Below are 16,797 nucleotides of genomic sequence, written 5' to 3' on the forward strand. Positions count from 1 at the left end.
TTCTGCCTCGTCTCGCGAGACTGCGACTCTTCTCGCGAGAGGTGTGAGCCCGCTATCATGGCGGCGGAGGAGCCGGAGGTGGATGTCGAGGGGGATTTGGCGACCGCGCCAGAGGAGGCGGCCTCAGAGTGAGTGAGGGCCGTGCGCGGGCACACCGCCGGTACGGCGCCCGGCCGCTGCGGGGAGCCTGAGTTTGTTCGGCCCGGAGCAAAGGGGCTGAGGGGAGGCCTTACTGCGGCCGCGGGTCCTCGCAGGGAGCGGAGCGGCGGCGCTGAGCTGTGCGACAGGGCTGAGGGGACGGCGTGGGGCCGTGCAGCGGGAAGGGCGGGCGGTTGGGGAGCGAATCTGCACCACAGGCGTGGAACGGGCTGTCACACAGGGCACGGTTCGCAGCTAAGGCATGTCTGACCGACTTGTGGAGTGAGCGGGCAGCCGTGTTACCCGATCCAGCGGTGCTGGGAGAGAGGAGGGGAATCGCCCTGTGACAGAAAGCAGGCCGTGTGTGGTGTGGAGCAGCACCTCCTGCTGCACTGCTGGACGGGGTATCGGGCTACTGAGCTGACAGCAGTAATGTTGTTGGCTTGCATACACGAGGATGTGTGCCTGCTTGCAAAGAGATGTGGGAACTGGTGGCACAAAGCGGTTCAGAGTACAAGAGAATTTGCTTTTAGTACTCTAGCAAGGGAGAGAGGGCTGATGGCTCTTTAGGCAAGTCTCAATGTTCTGGAAGCAAAGATTTGGATGGCAAGGCATTACATAAATTACCGTGTGGTTTTTGCTATGTTAAGGTAGAATAAAGTTGATTAGTGATGGTTTTCTGAAGGTAAAAAGCAAATACCGACGGGAAAAGGTAAGCATAGTCTGGACAAAGTCTGTAAGAGCGCTGTCTATCCCATGTGATGAGATTCTATTAAGCCTTTTGGCAGTAGAAGCTGTCCTCTACAGGCAAACATTATTGCTTTGTTAAGGCAAATGTTCTTACCTCACAAAGGTTGAGCAGTGTTAACTGGGAATAACGCAAGTGAATGACACAGTTAAACAGATGTATTGTCTGTACTATCCATGAAGTTCTGGTATTTTTCTTCTGTACTTATTTTGCAAAGTCCCTTCTACTTTCAGTGGTTCTGGATGGGGCTTCTTACTGTGCAGGGTTTCACTGGTATTTGGTATGGTTTGCAATGAGATAGGTGAGATGTTCAGTCTGGAATACCAACAGCTGACTTACTCAGGGGCGGGTAGGCTGTGCCTTACAGAATATTATAAGATAATAACGTTGCCTAACAGTCTACAATGCGTGACTTGAATTTTAGGATCTCGTTCTTCTGTTCATGGTATAGTTGCTGATGATGCATTCATTTTGATTGAGTATATTTGTGGTTTTGAATATGGGACTTCTTTTCAGAGGTCATGAAAACACAGCATCAAGCTTACTGCAGGATCACTACCTTGATTCATCTTGGAGAACTGATAACAGTCTTGTAAGTTATTTTTAATTGAATGGTGCTTCTAGCGAGGTTATTACCACTTCAGTCTTACCTCCTTGTACATCCCCTTTTAGCTTATTAGACACTGTTTTTTGCTCATTTTCAGAAGCTGTTTATATATTGATTCTTGATACTTAAATAACAGCATAACAGAATCCAAGGATTAAGAAGTGTTTGTGTTGTTTGCAGCCGTGGACGCTGGACAGCAGCATTAGTGAAGAAAACAGGGCCGTCATTGAGAAAATGCTGCTGGAGGAAGAGTATCCTTTTTCTGATTTGCTTCTTAATTACAAAGGAACTGGCCAAATTGGTTCCTTGGCAGTGTGACTGAAGCACTGTCACTTAATTAAGTCAGATAGCTACCATAGCTATCCTGTTGCTAGTAAGTCTGTGGCTTCTTCAGCCTGATAAGTATCCATAGCCACAATTACATAGTTGAGGCATTGGAAACAAAATATCCTGATGTGGTCTGTTGAGAGTATTAAGAATAGGACTGCAAGGCTTTTCAGCTTTAGGCTGCTCCTGGTGCCTGAAATTGTGCTCCTTTCCACATCAGCTGCTTTTTCAGTGCTACCTACAGCGTTGTGCTGACACAGCCAAAGCAAACCTGCCCAAACAGCCGTTTCCACCAACAATTGCTCCAATTCATTTTCATATTCCTTCTGTGACTATGAGTAAGCCCAAACAGCCGTTTTCACCAACAATTGCTCCAATTCATTTTCATATTCCTTCTGTGACTGACTGTGAGAAAAGAAACAAGAAAATAAAGGAATTTTCCCAACGTAACAAATTATTGAGAGTTAAACTGAAAATGGATAAGGCATCAGTACAAAGAAAGTTACTTCATTATGGTTTCTGTGTCAAAAAAGCAAAAGCCAATTGTAGGAACAGGGCACTTAGCTCAGAAAACAAGCATCACTGCCTTCTGTATTAAACTAATAAGAGCACATGAAATTTCAGTTTCTAAAGCCATACATGCAGCATTTCTACAACTGAATTATTATGAACCAATGTGATCAGTCACATTTCTAGAATTCTCACATCTTTGATACTTTGAAGACTTTCTTAGTAACAATTTCAGATATTATCTCTCAAATAAATCACTTTCTGAGAAAATATGGCTCAGTCAAAAGGAAGCAGAAAAAAGATCTGTGAAAAGGTAAGCTGTGTTCTGGGAAAGCTCTCAGATAATAAGGGATTAATCAATAAGAAAATTAAAAGCTGGTTAATTGCAGGTATGTGCAATTGTATCACATTTAATAACTTCTAATTTCATTCTGTTTTTGTATTTGCAGCCCACATAAGAAAACTGGAAAAGCCATGTACGTACATTGTCACAGTTGCCTTTTTTCAGCACAGCTTCCATTTTTTTAATTACAGAATGCACACCCATAAATGTTAGCTCCCTAGCTGTTATTTCTGTTAGCAGAAAATCTGTATGTAGCAAAAGGCCTCTAGTAAAATAATTTGTTGTGCTTTGTTGCTGGTTTGTTGGTTTGTTTTGTAGCACAGTGGCCCTTATTTAAAAAAATTGGTTGGGTTTCATGGTGATCTGTTGTCTTTCTTTGTGATGGAGAAGCTGACACGTTTCCCAGTCTGTCAGCCAAGTTGGTGCTTCAGACAGCACCATGAGCTTTACAGGAGATGATCAGTAGTGCTCTGGTCGTGCAGGGGCTGTCTTCAGTTACAGGGGTTTGGGAAGATGTGTTTAAGAGACTTCATCTCATTTCCTTCCTGTTCGTAGGGTGCGATCTCCTACGAAACCAGGTAGCTACTCATTGAAGTGGACATCAGAAGAAAAAGAACTATTTGAACAAGGGCTGGTATGATTGCATTGATGTGTAATGTTTTGAATAGATCATTGAGTTATCTTAAATAATAAACTAACCATAAATAAGCATGCTGTGTTTAGCTGCTTCTACTCGTGTACTTCTAATTTGATAAGAATTAATTACCGTGTATATTCAGAGTGTTTTTATAAATCAGATCTGTACTGATGAATTGCCAGAAATGGCTCTGTGTGTTTAGCATGCTTTGTTCACTTGGATCTGATTACAATTTGAGATCACAAAATATCTGAAATATGTTGTTTCCTGAATTGCACAGCCACACTCCTGTCATTAAGCGTGCTTTAACTAACTAACTGCATAGGGTAAGTCAACTAAGGAAAGTGAAATCCTGCAGCTAGTGTTATAAGATCTTCAGAGATTACATGGTTGTGCAATGCTGAATGCAATAGGGTTTGCTTCAGCAAGTGTAAACTCATTTCAGTAGGATTCCTTGGGTTAGTAGGCAATGGAATTTACTGCATGTCTACACTGAGTGAGGAATAGCAACGCTTGTTACTGTTGGATGCAATGCTTTTCTCGGTGCGAGGTGATCACTGAGCTTCTCGGGTTCTGCTGTACTGTTGGTGTGTTTGCAATGTGTAACTGAGCTTTTATACAATTTTTGGGTATAAACTGGAATGTTAGAGGCTGGGTAACTCAGCTGTGCTTTGTTGTGCTAGGTGAAGTTTGGCCGCCGCTGGACAAAAATTGCCAAGTTGATTGGGAGTCGTACTGTGCTACAAGTAAAGAGCTATGCCAGGCAGTACTTTAAGAACAAGGTAAAAGGTATTTCGAGTATTGTTGTGAAGTTAGTTTGCTTTGAATGATTTCAGTATTTCTATTGCTTTGTCAGCCCATCAGACACCTCCTTCAGAATGTCCGTCTGCTGTCAAGTAAAATAGTCCTGACTTTCTGGGAGGCAGAGGGGATTGTTTCTATTTTCTTTCCCTTAAAGTATTTTATGCTTTCCTTAGGCAAAAAACGATGGTTCTGAAAGAGAAGAGCAAAGTCAGCATGGTGGCAGCCTTCCCACTGAAGATGGGGTAAGGGTAGAAGCGTGGTCAGCTGGAAACTTGAGAGGCCGTGCAGACCCTAACCTGAATGCAGTGAAAATTGAAAAGCTGTCGGACGATGAAGAAGTAGATATAACTGATGACATGGATGAACTGTTTTCTCCTGCTTTCCAGCAAGATGTTGGAAAATCTGAACTGTCAGAAAGTCCAGCTGAAGAAACAAAAGGAACGGAGCATCCTTTTCCAAGTGCTGGACATAGTTCTGCTGTTTCTTTGCTGAAAGAAGACTCTCAGAATACCAAGCAACCCACAGTGGACGCGTTACCATCTCAGGCAGCGACGTGTTCTCAGCACGTGAACGGTGATAAATCTGTGAACTTGGATTACCAGCAGTGCAGTGATTTTATAGAGAGAGCTGAACAGGGCAGAACAGGAGCATCTCATGGTGCTAGACAAATAACTGAGCAGGAGCTTCCTGAGGAACAGAGAGACCTGGCTGATAACGGACTGCTTTTTCATCCCCCCTGCCAAGTGGATGAAGATCACCAAGAAGAAGCAGAGGCTCTTAAGCCACCTGATCAAGAAGTGGAGATTGATAGAAGCATCATCCTGGAAGAAGAGAAGCAAGCAATTCCTGAATTCTTTGAAGGACGCCAGGCCAAAACACCAGAGCGTTACTTGAAAATTAGGAATTATATTTTGGATCAGTGGTAAGATGCGTTCATTTCACTTCTTTCAGTGAGTCATTAAAATCACTCTTGACCTGCTTTGTTGTAGTTAAAACAGTACAAACAGCTTTTGAAAAGAGTACAAGTAAGTTTGTAGTAATAATCTGAAGATGATCAGTGAATGGTACTGATGGGTGTTGCTGCTTTCATCTCTTCCCAGTTCTGGGATTCTGGAAGCTGAGCAGTGGAAGTGCTTTTTGAAGCATTATGGAAGTTTGTGTCCTATATATAAATATATATATATATTATCAGAATAAACCACTTCTGTTTTTGTTACACTTCTTTTCTTTTGCTGTTGTCATCCAGCATATAAGAATCCTTAGATATTTTCAATAAATGTTTCTTCAGAAGACCTGCTCTAATTCGTTATTGATACATGTAGTGGTGCCCATGCAGAAGAGCAGCAGGAAGCAACATTCTGCACTGGAGGAAATAATGTTGACCAAATCATTTTTCAAATTAAGAACCACTTCTAAGTACATTGTACATTGAAATATCTTATATTCCATCTCCAAAAAAATCAGTTCAAAGAACCTTTAATATCTGTGGTAGCAGGCTGAATGGATGGCTTGTTGCAGTTCTGTTTTGTGTGTGCTCACTGGCTGCGTTACTTTGCTTCTTAGTAGAAAGAATTAGCAAATTTTAGTGGGTTCTCACTGAGTGCTCTCTGTGCTAACAGCTTATTGTAGTAGTAAAGAAACTCTGAGGTTCCATCTTGGAGAGGTAGCAACCCCAAATAACTGCATATGTTTTGTGAAACCTGTGTTTTTGCTGTGATTGCTCTGCACAGCAGTGTGTGGTGTTTGCATCGGGGTCAAACACTTCGCTGTCTCATCTCCACCTGACTTGTTTTCTATTGGATGATGTGTTCTGTTTTATTTCAGGGAGAGATGTAAACCCAAATACCTGAATAAGACCTCAGTGCGTCCGGGCCTTAAGAACTGCGGTGATGTAAACTGTATTGGACGTATCCACACGTACTTGGAATTAATAGGAGCAATTAACTTTGGCTGTGGTAAAAACAAACAAACAAACAAAAAAACAACAACAAAACTTCTATCAGAATCGATTCAGAACTTAAATTTCAGTCAGCATGTGCTGAGACCAGCTATTGCTTGTCAGCTTTCTTATTAACACGAATATTTTCATGTGAAGAATGGATGTTTTTCTTTTCCTGCTTTCCCATATTGAATCATTTTGGAAATAAAACAGTCTCCACCCTCAAGGCTACTTTTTTTTTTAAACAATATACAAATGTTGAAATTAATTGGCATGCTGAAAGTATATGTAGACACCTAAAAGTTACCGTCAGTTGATGCTCAGTTTTGGAGTCCCTGTAATGGGTTGACTCTGGTCCAAAGCTGAAGGATAAACACCTTGGTAGGGAGGAATGTCCTACAATAAATCCTATCTAAAATGGAAGTTATTTCAAATGAATTAGTGGAAGACTTTCCCTTCTTAGAAATGCTGTGGTAGTGAGAGAAAACTATATAATCACTCATCAGCATGAGCATCAAAATCTGTCTTGATGTCACTTTTTTCTTCCTCTGTGGCATTTGTATCCCTTCAAACATTACTGAAGCACAGTGTGTATCTCCTGTATTTCCTGTAGAACAGGCTGTCTATAACAGACCACAACCAGCTGATAAATCTCGGTCCAAGGAAGGCAAAGACACAGTGGAAGCATACCAGCTTGCTCAGCGTTTGCAGTCCATGGTATGTCTTGGGGTCAAGGGGAAGAGAGTGGGTGGTGGAAAATTTGACATGCAGGTCTTTTCAAGCCAGGCCATCTCAGGAAACTCCTCCTCTTGTTCAGTTTGCAGTTTCAGTAGAGCGCCCTTCAGTTCAAGTATCAGTTTAAGCAGAGTTATTTTTTTTGACTGGTATCTGTTCTGTTTTCTGTTCTCTTGCATGTTAATTGCCCAGCTAATTAACTAAGATTTGGTGCAGTCTTCTTCCTGGAATCCCAACCCCTTCCTCCCCAGCACCCCATAATCTGTTCATATAAATTAGTCCAAAAAGAGTGGAGTGCATCAGTAGAGTGAGGTTAAGTTGCTTGTGTCTTAATCATTAAGTAGACTGGGTGTGTGATTTGACTTGCTGAGAGTCTTATGCGTGCAATTAAGTAGTAACTCATTCATAATTAGATGAATTACCAAGGTTTGCCAGATGTAATGTTCATATTTACATTTATTGTAGCATTTTGAAGTAATTCATAGGGAAATAAATCAGTTGATGAGAAGAAAACAAAATCAATCCCATTAAAGGAAAAAAAAGCTTCAGCTGAGGAACAGTTGCTTACACAAGGCACACACATACTGGTTGATAGCTTTCTGCATGGTCTGTGCTATAATTCACAGTTGGATAATAGTTTGCTGTTGCTGTGAGGGACGTTGATGTTCCATGGATCGATATCCAGGTGTTCTTTACAGCCTTAAAAACTTGAAAACATCACTGATGGTATTTTGTGACAGATTGTGAACTACTCGATTCTGCAGAACTCCAGGGTGTTTTCTCTTTTCTGGAAGTATGTCACAGTGTTAGGAAAGCTCACGTGGCAGTGATCTTTTGGATGGTGTTCTTACAGCTGATTAAACACAGCAAAGGCATTTTTTTGCATGAGTTTGGTCCTTGATTTGTGATGATTTACTTTCTGCAGCGTACAAGAAGACGGCGAGTCCGAGACCCTTGGGGAAACTGGTGTGATGCCAAGGATTTGGAAGGGCAGACATTTGAGGTAACCTGGTTTTGAGCCTTCATTTACATATGAGATTATTGCTTGCTGTTACAATAAATGCTGCAGCTGTTACATCTGCTGATAAGTGACTGCACTTTGGTCTTTGCAAAGGTGTTCATGCTGTGAGCATGGATGGATCTACACAGCTGGACACCTACAGAGCTCTTTGCCTCATCTTGTATCGAACTTCATGACCCTTTAGTTAAAGAAAAAGTGTTTTTGCCTCAGTTTAGTTACACCCTTGATGTGGTGGGGGATGGTTTAATGCAGTGCTAAGGTTAAAATATCAAATCATCAAGGATCAGGAAAAGCTGGCATTAATTTCTGTACTGATTCCTTTTGCTTATAACATAAAATAAATCGGCCTTATTTTGGCACATGTCTGTTTTATTTAGTTCAGATTTGCCATGAATCTGGCAGGAAAAGGTTGGTTCCCTTTTCCAGAAAGAAAAAGGAGTTGCTTAACTCTTGTTCACTCTGGATTTCGGAACACTAAGTTACATTTATCCTGAATATTTATCCTGAATATCCTTGTTTATCCTGAGTGTTTAGGATAGAGCTTTAGAATAGAGCAGCCTTGATAGTGTATGCAGACTGTGTACAATGTGGAACTTGATCCTTGGTGTGAGAGGAATTGGGCTAGTTATCAGAAAATCTTGTTGCTCCGTTAGTTCCCTTCAGCCTTACTGAACGGTACAAGAGAATAATATATGAAGTTATTTTTCTTTAGGTCCAGCATGGTTTCTTTGTGCTTGCAATGCAGATGATGTGAGTTGGTGAGTTAGCAGGGATTCTAGCAATATCTCCAGAAGTGCTGTCCTCTGTGGAGATGTTTTAAGGTTTTAGAGAAGATGTGGAAGGTGCTTCCTCAAGTCCATCCATTCTTACAAGTTCAGAATTTAGGAAAAAGTGAAGAACAGGAAACATTCTGTTATTCTTGAACCCTCCCTCACAAAAAAAAACAAACCAAATCTCTAAGTTCACAGCCTTCAGTGGTAAGCATGTGTAACAGTCACTTCTGTTGTGTTATGCTGACAGAAGTGTTTCTTGTACAGCCCTGGTTAGTAAATACACCTTCTGCAAAACACAGCTTTGGTTTGCAATGAAAAGTGAAAATGCCAATCCCTGAAAAGGTGTTCTGGTACTTTGTGGCCACAGGTTACAGTGGGAGACTGTAATTGGTGGCACATAAGGAGGGCAGTGATGTCGAGGATTCATTCAAGACACTGAGATGGGTTTTTGTAATTCTTTTTTAGCATCTGTCTGCTGAAGAATTAGCAAGAAGAAGAGAAGAAGAAAAACTGAAGCCTGCAAAATCATCTAAAGGTTCAAGACAAATAAAAAGGTATTTGCTGTACATCATGTTCCAAAACAGATCTTATAGAAAAAAAAACAATTGGCTTGCATGGCATCGGGCTGGAACACTGCAAATCAGGAGTGTGTGTCGTGGGCAGAAATGACGTGTAGCATTTCAGATGTTTAGTGCTGAGATTCAAAAGTGTGGGAGGTGAACTTCTGCATTTGGTGGAAGTCTTCGTAGTATGAGATGAAAGACACACAGTAAAGAAATCCTCTTCTTCCTCTATTGAGGAGACAGTGGGAAACTAGGAAAGTTTCCTGACTGTCCTGCATCTTTAGAGACATTTTCTTTCGTTTTATAGTTCCTTTGATCCCTTTCAGCTGATACCATGCTGTTTATTCACTGAAGAAAAACGGGTATGTATCTGTGAGTGAATATCTATCATGCTTTAGTTTCTTATGTTACTTTCATTATGCTCATTGTTGTGTTTGTGATTTCAGGAACCTTTTCAGGTGAAAGTGTCTTCAGAAGCACTTTTAATAATGGATTTGGTGAGGAGGAAGTTTTATCTTACAGAAAGCTGTGATGTATGTGTTGGGAGGGGGTTTGATGGGCAACATGGTTGGATTTGGCAACGCCGTATTTACTTCATGCAGTTTTTGAATGCTGTGGGGTTTCTGAAGTTAGCATTGCTTAATGGATGGAGGTGTTATACAGGTGCATTAAAAACATGCATGTGTATAATAAGCAAACATTTTTGTTTGCTTTAAATTGAACCACTGGCTATTTTAGCATCTTTAGCTGTCCTAAGCTCTCCTTACAAATGTCATTGAGAAATTACTGAATTGCAATTGTGAAGCCAACGTGGTCTGTCAAGTGCAAATCAAAGTTTGGAGAAATTATACAGCTTGAACTTTAATAATGATGTTTAATATCATTTTAGCACTCACATGTGTCTATGGCAGAAGTAATAGGGTTGCTAGGTGGAAGATACTCTGAAGCTGATAAAGTTGTAGAAGTAAGTGTTTATCTTTTTTCCATTTTCTCTAAGTCATTAAAACTGTTGTGTTTGAATTGATGCAAATGTTATTTCTCTGGGGCATCTACTTCAAGCATATTGAAGCTGAAGTTAATTACCACAGTCTTGAAATGGTTTTCATGCTCTGTGTTAAAGTGTTGGCTCGTCAGCTCTTTCACAAGGAAGATCTGGCACGCGACTTAGAATTCTTTAAATGAATCTTATTGAACTGATTAAGATTTCTTGCATTTATCCATCTGGAGACTTTCTTAACAGGTTTGTGCAGCAGAGCCGTGCAATAGCCTCAGTACAGGGCTGCAGTGTGAGATGGATCCTGTATCTCAAACTCAGGCCTCAGAAACACTTGCTGCCAGAGGATACGGTGTTATTGGGTGGTACCATTCCCACCCAGCGTTTGACCCCAACCCCTCCATACGAGATATTGACACCCAAGCTAAATATCAGGTACTTACTGGTACTTACTGGCAGGTTAATAATAAATAACCAAAGAAAGTGCAACCCCCTCAAGCCCATTCACAATGTTAATGCACACTTCTGCCCTGTTGCTTGTTCAAAGCATGTTCGTGTGTTGTTCATGCACCATGCTGATGCTGGCTGGTTTAAATGAGGTTGAATGTTTATGAATGCTTCCCAGACTTCCCACTATTCTTGTCTGTCCTTTGATTTCAGGATGCTGTTGTGAAAAAGGCTTATTTCTGATGTGTGGTTTTGTTTGTTTTTCAGAGTTACTTCTCCAGGGGTGGTGCCATGTTCATTGGAATGATTGTAAGTCCTTACAACCGAAACAATCCTCTGCCGTATTCTCAGATTACTTGCCTGGTGATTAGTGATGAGATCAGCTCTGATGGTTCCTACCGTAAGTACTGATAGTTTCCCCACTGTTTTAGCTTCTCTTATCCTTTTAGATGTTAGGGGGAAAAATACTGCATACTCTTGAGCCAGGCCTTGAGAAGCAGGTTGCTAAGGAAGGACTTGTGCTGTACAAAATGAGGAATTGCTCCTAAGGGATAGTCCTGCAAGTAGCCCTTGCTGTTAGGAGAATATGGAAAGGCTTGAATAGATAAAAGGTTGTGTTTGCTGTTTACTGACATTGTAGTATTTCTCACAATCTGGGAAAGAAAGAAAGGAGTCGGAGCAAGGTATGCTTACATACAGCGTCCACGTGAAAATCTGGGAAACTCTTTCAAAAGCTTTACTTGTTTTCTGTAAAGCAGCAGAGTTTAAATCCTCTGATAGAGGAGGCCAGAAATACTATAGCAAAGACTTGGCTGCTGTAGTGGTGGGAAATTCTTACTTGAGTAACTAAATATTCAGAAGGATGAAGGACCAGACTTGCCAGCTGTCCAGGAAAATGCAGATATAAAAGATGAATTATCAGCAGATCCTAGAAATGGTGTGCTGGCATGAATCTCAACCAAAGAGAGTAAGTACATGGCTGCTTAAAAACATAACTGATGTTTTGTGAGAACAGGATGTCTTTCTTTCTTGAGTAGTTCAGACACTTAATATAAAACATTTGGAATTTCTACTGTTGATGGGGTTTTCCTCTTGTTACCTGATAATAATCTGAGGACAAATCCCAGGATAACAGAATATGGTCGTGGTCTCTGCCTCTTCTCTCTTCTCCTTCCTTCTCCCATTTTAAGACCTGATTTCTGTATCCAAACATGAAGATATCCAATGTTTTTGGCAAGCTGGTATAAGAGGCCATGTGATCTGACAGTTCCCCCTCTGTTTTTTCCTGTGCATGTAAGCAATGGAGACCATCTGCCTGGAGACTTGGGGAAGTGAAGTGATCACATTTGTGCAGTACTTGTACTATAAAGTTTAGTTCTTTGGGCTTTCTTTCCTTCTGTTTCCCATTTGTGCCACACCTGTGTTGTGGAGTTAAAATCTATGGGAATGCTATCTGGCCTTAGAAGTAGACATTTTCCTGATCACCTACATTTTCCATCTGAGATGATTTAATATTTCTGTTTTCCTCTGAAAACTGCATCTTACAAGATGGCATCTCAGCTGCCTCTTGAGATGTGTTACGCTGTAGCAGCAGTGCTGTAGCTCTGTGCAAAGGAACAAAGTCAGTATTTAATGAGATCTGTAAATATTTCTGCAGGTTCAACTAACAAATTGTATCGATTGCTCTATTTTCATTACACTGAGGTGTAGTTTGAAAGCATGCAACTCATCTCATTGAATTCTTAGGATCTTGGGAAAGTGGGGTTTTTTGTTTTTTAGTATCTGAAATTTAACACTTTGTCTCATTTTTGGTACCTGACTTTGTGCTTTCCAAGCAACTCTTCTGGAATATTTCCTAGATTTGCCCCTCCACACCTCTATACCTTCAATAAACTAGCAGAATTTCTTCCTACAGGAAGATTCCTCTGAAGCCTGGAACAGTAGCAGGCATTCCATCAGCCAGTTTGTACATGGAAACCAGTCTTCCTTTCTTTCTTGTTTAATAGCCACACAGATCTTACAGAGATGAAGTGGTTCTGACTTAAAAGAACTCAATTCACGTTGCCATTTTTCTGTTACATTGTGGATTTCTTTTTCCCTTCTTGTTCTCTGCAGTTCCTCACACAGACACCCACCAAAATTACGTTTCCCATCCCAAGTATCACACTTGAACATCCTTAACACTGACAAGTGCTAAGTGTCTGTGACCTGAAGATATTTTTAATGTATTGTAAAAATGTTATGCAGTGAGTATTTGTGTTTGATTTATTACAGGCCTGCCCTACAAATTTGAAATACAGCAAATGTCAGAGGAACCTCAGTGGGAATTAATATTTGAGAAAACAAGATGGATAATTGAAAAATACAGATTCTGTCACAGGTATGTTTTGCTTTGTAGTATGCAGAAATTCTAAGCTGAGTATGTTTATTGTTGTGTTTCAGTAAAGAAATAAATCTGCTCTAACCTTTCTCCTGCTTTCCTTCTTTTCTTTCAACAGCAGTGTCCCCATGGATAAAATTTTTCATAGAGATTCAGACCTGACTTGTTTGCAGAAGGTAAGTTTGCTGCTTTTGGTTCTCAGGTTTTGTAATTTAAAATACTATTTGAAATATGTCTGTTCAGTATCATCAGGTGTCACATCTGAATGTTGGACATAGACTAATCCCAGTGAATGACTTCTGTGGTGCAGCTTTTTGCTTACATCACAGTGACAATAAGGATGCTCGCTTGAGATAGTGGGCATAACAGTAACAGATAGCTGCTAAATTTTAGCCTCCTTTTTGGGGGAGAACAAATGGCAAATGAATGACATCTCAGCATGTCGTGTGCTTTCAGTGTGAGAACTGCACACGTGTTGAGAGAGGATTGATCCTAGTCTTTTATTCTGCCAGTGAAGTGGAGTTGTACTGTGTTTATTACACATAAGTGAGAATTTCAATTTTCCAGTCAGTGTAATCATCACTATGAGGTTCTAAACTACAGCTGTAACACTAATTGCACAAACCAAACACAAAATCTGCCCAAAGCAAAAGGCATCAACAGAAAACATACACAATAATTATCCACGTCTCTTTTTTCCCCTCCCAATGTGGCTTTGCCTACAAACAGCTGACGTCTGAAATTGAGGTGGTCGAATTCTCTTGAGTTTAGCTGCTGTGTAAATTTGTGATTTACAAAATAATACACATCTCCCCACAAAAGGCTGTCAGTTCTTTTTTGTCATGGCCAGTTGCTGAGCAGTAGCTCAATCAGATCATGAGGAGTTGTTCCTTTCTGCTGTAGTGGGGTATGGCTCTTTTTTGAGTGTTGTTGTTTTTATTTTAAAAGCCCAGTGTAGAAAAATCACCCATTTGTTCATACATAGCTGTTCTTTTCTGAAATCTGTGTTGTTCAATTGATCTTAAAGTAAATAAATTAAAAACCAGTTTGAAATACCAAGTAGTAAGAAGGAAACAAAAATTCAGGAAAACAACTTTAAGATTTCGTTTTCTCTTGGCTAGCTGTTGGAGTGCATGAGGAAGACCTTGGGCAAGGTAACAAGCTGCTTCATTGCTGAAGAGTTCTTGACTCAAATAGAAAACTTATTCCTTTCCTTGTACAAGAGTGAAAAGAAGAGTAATGCTGAAGAAAACAGGAATGAATGTTCAAGTGAATTAGAATCATAGAATCGCCGAGGTTGGAAAAGACCTACAGCTCATCCAGTCCAACAGTCCTGTCACCAATAATTCTCACTAATCCATGTCCCTCAACACAGCATCTAAAAGTTCCTTGAACACCCCCAGGTTTGGTGACTCCTCCATGGGAGGAGGCCTGACCGCTCTTTCAGAAAAGCAGCATTTCCTGACACCCAGCCTGAATCTCCCCTGGCACAACTTGAGGCCCTTGTCAGTGTGATGGCTCAAACAAAACAAGTCTGGATCATTATTTTTATTTTTTTAATTCTTATTTCACCCACCAATTTCTTTTCCTTCTTGCATTACATCAACGCTTTCAAAACTGTGACCCATTTTAATAGTAATAGTTAAAGTACCCAGTCTCTTTGTTTTGTTATGGTTCAAAGAAACTGAAGAACTTCTGGTGAGTGTGATCAGGCTACGTGAGGAGCAATTGCTGTTAACATATAGAGAAACCATGTATCACAGGGTCAGTGAATTATTTATAGCCCAGCCTGTGGTCTGGGAGGAGGACAGGCTGCCCACAGTACTGTGCTTCAGTCCTCGAGGAGAGTTGTCTCACGTTCTCTCACAGTTCTCTCTTTCAGGTTGGGAATTTTGTTGTCATGTATTTTTTTAATTGACAGGCACGTGTATCTGACACTCATGGATTTGTTCCTTAGTGCTTTCAGAGTCTAAGCTCAAGTGAATTCACAGAGGGGGAACTGACCGCTTTGCTGAGATGAACGCTGTGTACTCAGAGCAGCTGTTTGGCATATTGTTTGCCATCTTGCTTTTATTTTGGGTGGAGAAGGCTGGCCACTTGTTGTCTTCTCATTACTAGTTGTGCTTGTTTCCAGTGGAAATGTGAACTCCTGTTTGTTACAGGTTGCAGTCTTTCTGATCTTCCATTCTACAGGAAGATAATATATTTTTCTGTCAGATCATTGAGATTTGCCCACATTTAATTGCCAGTGTTTCCTGTGGAAACGAGCTCTTCATTGTTGGCAAGCGTAGAGCAACAAACAGAAGATTGTGTCTTTTTTGGGGGGAGGGACACAAAGAAAAACGTGCTTTAAACTTTGCCCTCTAAATCAAGAGGAGTTTTGACCTCAGTACACAGATTTATCTTGGGCAAAGTTTCTTAGATCTAAGAAATATATTTGAAAACATGAAGCAAGCCAGAACGTGACTTTGTACTCATAGGGATAAAGAAGGATTTGATTCTTATTTGAAAAATACATGTGTATGTATATCTACTTCTACATCTATAAATGGGATTTAAGATTTTATATGTTTAAATCTTCAGCTTTTCATCTGAAAAGCTTTAAAATTGTACAGTTGTATCCTAATGAGGGAACTCCTTGCAGAGTTTAGAATTACCTTCTTTCATCACGTCTCATAACGTCAGTTTCCAAGTGGAAGATGCAGAACATGAATGTGTGGAAGTCTGAGCAGTTGCTATTTGATGGTTCTCTCGGTGCACATTTGAGGATTATGGTCTGGAAAATGTTGGTGACTGTTCTTTCTCTTCTCTGCCAGGTGTGTTTGTGCACAGTTTTAGATCACACTGCTGTGTATAACTTACAAACTTGGTGCATCCATCTGTTTAAGGCATGCTGACTCTGCATATATTCGAAATCATCATCTTTGGGAATTCCTAATTAAAAACACTGCATGGCTTTCTGTATTTCTGATTTAGACAACACTCTTGGTGACAAAGCATTCTGTCCTGAGTTGGTTCTGTCCTGGATGATCTGCAGCATGAGGAATTCTGCTGCAGTTTTACATAGGATACTCCAGAAAAATCATATGCTATATATTGTATGTACTAAAAGCTGTAGTTCTCCTATAAACTAGAAGGAAATTTCAGCCTCATATGTAACAGCAATATGAAGTAGATACCATTCTTTGTCCGTATACACGAATGTCAGTGTTACCAAAGTAGTGGTAAGAACGTGCTGGCTGCTTTTCTGCTTAAGAATTAAAGCAAGTTAAAGTAATACAGTTGTATTAATTGGTTTTAAGTCACATTAAGTCAGAAGAATTTGGAGTCAAACTCATTTCTGAAGCAGCTCAAATCTCCAGAGAATACTGTGCAGAACTGAGCTTTTGATACGCGTGCACACAAAGGCACCAGGTTTCCCAAGGGTGATCTGGTACCAAAGGTTTCCATGGGCTGTGTCTCAAAGTGCAGGAAGGGCGAGGGGGGCACGCAATGAGCTGGTAGTGCCACCGTAATCCTGTGTGACCACACTGTGTGGCATGAGGATTGGAAATAGTGTGTTATCAGGGCAAGTAATCATTCTGTGGGCAGGAGTCATGGTAAGAAGTACTCTGCTTTTTGTCCTTTGTCTTTGTGTCTAATAATGAGCTTGGAAGTTGTGTGCTTCTGAGATGTATGCTACTAATACTGTCGGTTCTGCTACCAAACACATACAAGGCATTAAATACGTTTATTGAGAAGCTCGGTGTTTTTTCATTGGATTTTTTTCTTATGTTAGCTCTGTTTTAGGACAAATACTGCAGGCTAATGTATTTTTTTGTTTATGTAAGA

At 40.5% G+C, this 16,797-nt stretch overlaps 1 protein-coding gene across 4 annotated transcripts; it reads left to right on the top strand.

Moving 5' to 3' along the window:
* The first annotated feature begins 13 nt into the window (after positions 1-13).
* Positions 14-16,706, top strand: MYSM1 (Myb like, SWIRM and MPN domains 1). 4 transcript variants are annotated; one of them, XM_048947031.1, is made up of 20 exons: positions 21-128; positions 1,403-1,478; positions 1,674-1,744; positions 2,566-2,643; positions 2,780-2,806; positions 3,229-3,307; positions 3,994-4,092; positions 4,288-5,036; positions 5,939-6,069; positions 6,667-6,770; positions 7,714-7,791; positions 9,048-9,136; positions 9,453-9,507; positions 9,592-9,642; positions 10,035-10,109; positions 10,386-10,574; positions 10,854-10,986; positions 12,861-12,966; positions 13,085-13,142; positions 14,088-16,706. In XM_048947031.1, the coding sequence occupies exons 1-20, from the start codon at positions 58-60 to the stop codon at positions 14,250-14,252; spliced, it is 2,484 nt and encodes an 827-aa protein (XP_048802988.1). In that variant the 5' UTR covers positions 21-57; the 3' UTR covers positions 14,253-16,706. The 4 variants fall into 4 exon arrangements, with proteins under 4 accessions (XP_048802992.1, XP_048802988.1, XP_048802989.1 ...); XM_048947032.1 differs by having other exon boundaries at positions 13,088-13,142; XM_048947035.1 differs by lacking the exon at positions 1,403-1,478 and having other exon boundaries at positions 14-128.
* Positions 16,707-16,797: the final 91 nt, after the last annotated feature.

This window comes from Lagopus muta, chromosome 5, assembly GCF_023343835.1.
Source record: "Lagopus muta isolate bLagMut1 chromosome 5, bLagMut1 primary, whole genome shotgun sequence".
Lineage (NCBI taxonomy): Eukaryota > Metazoa > Chordata > Aves > Galliformes > Phasianidae > Lagopus > Lagopus muta.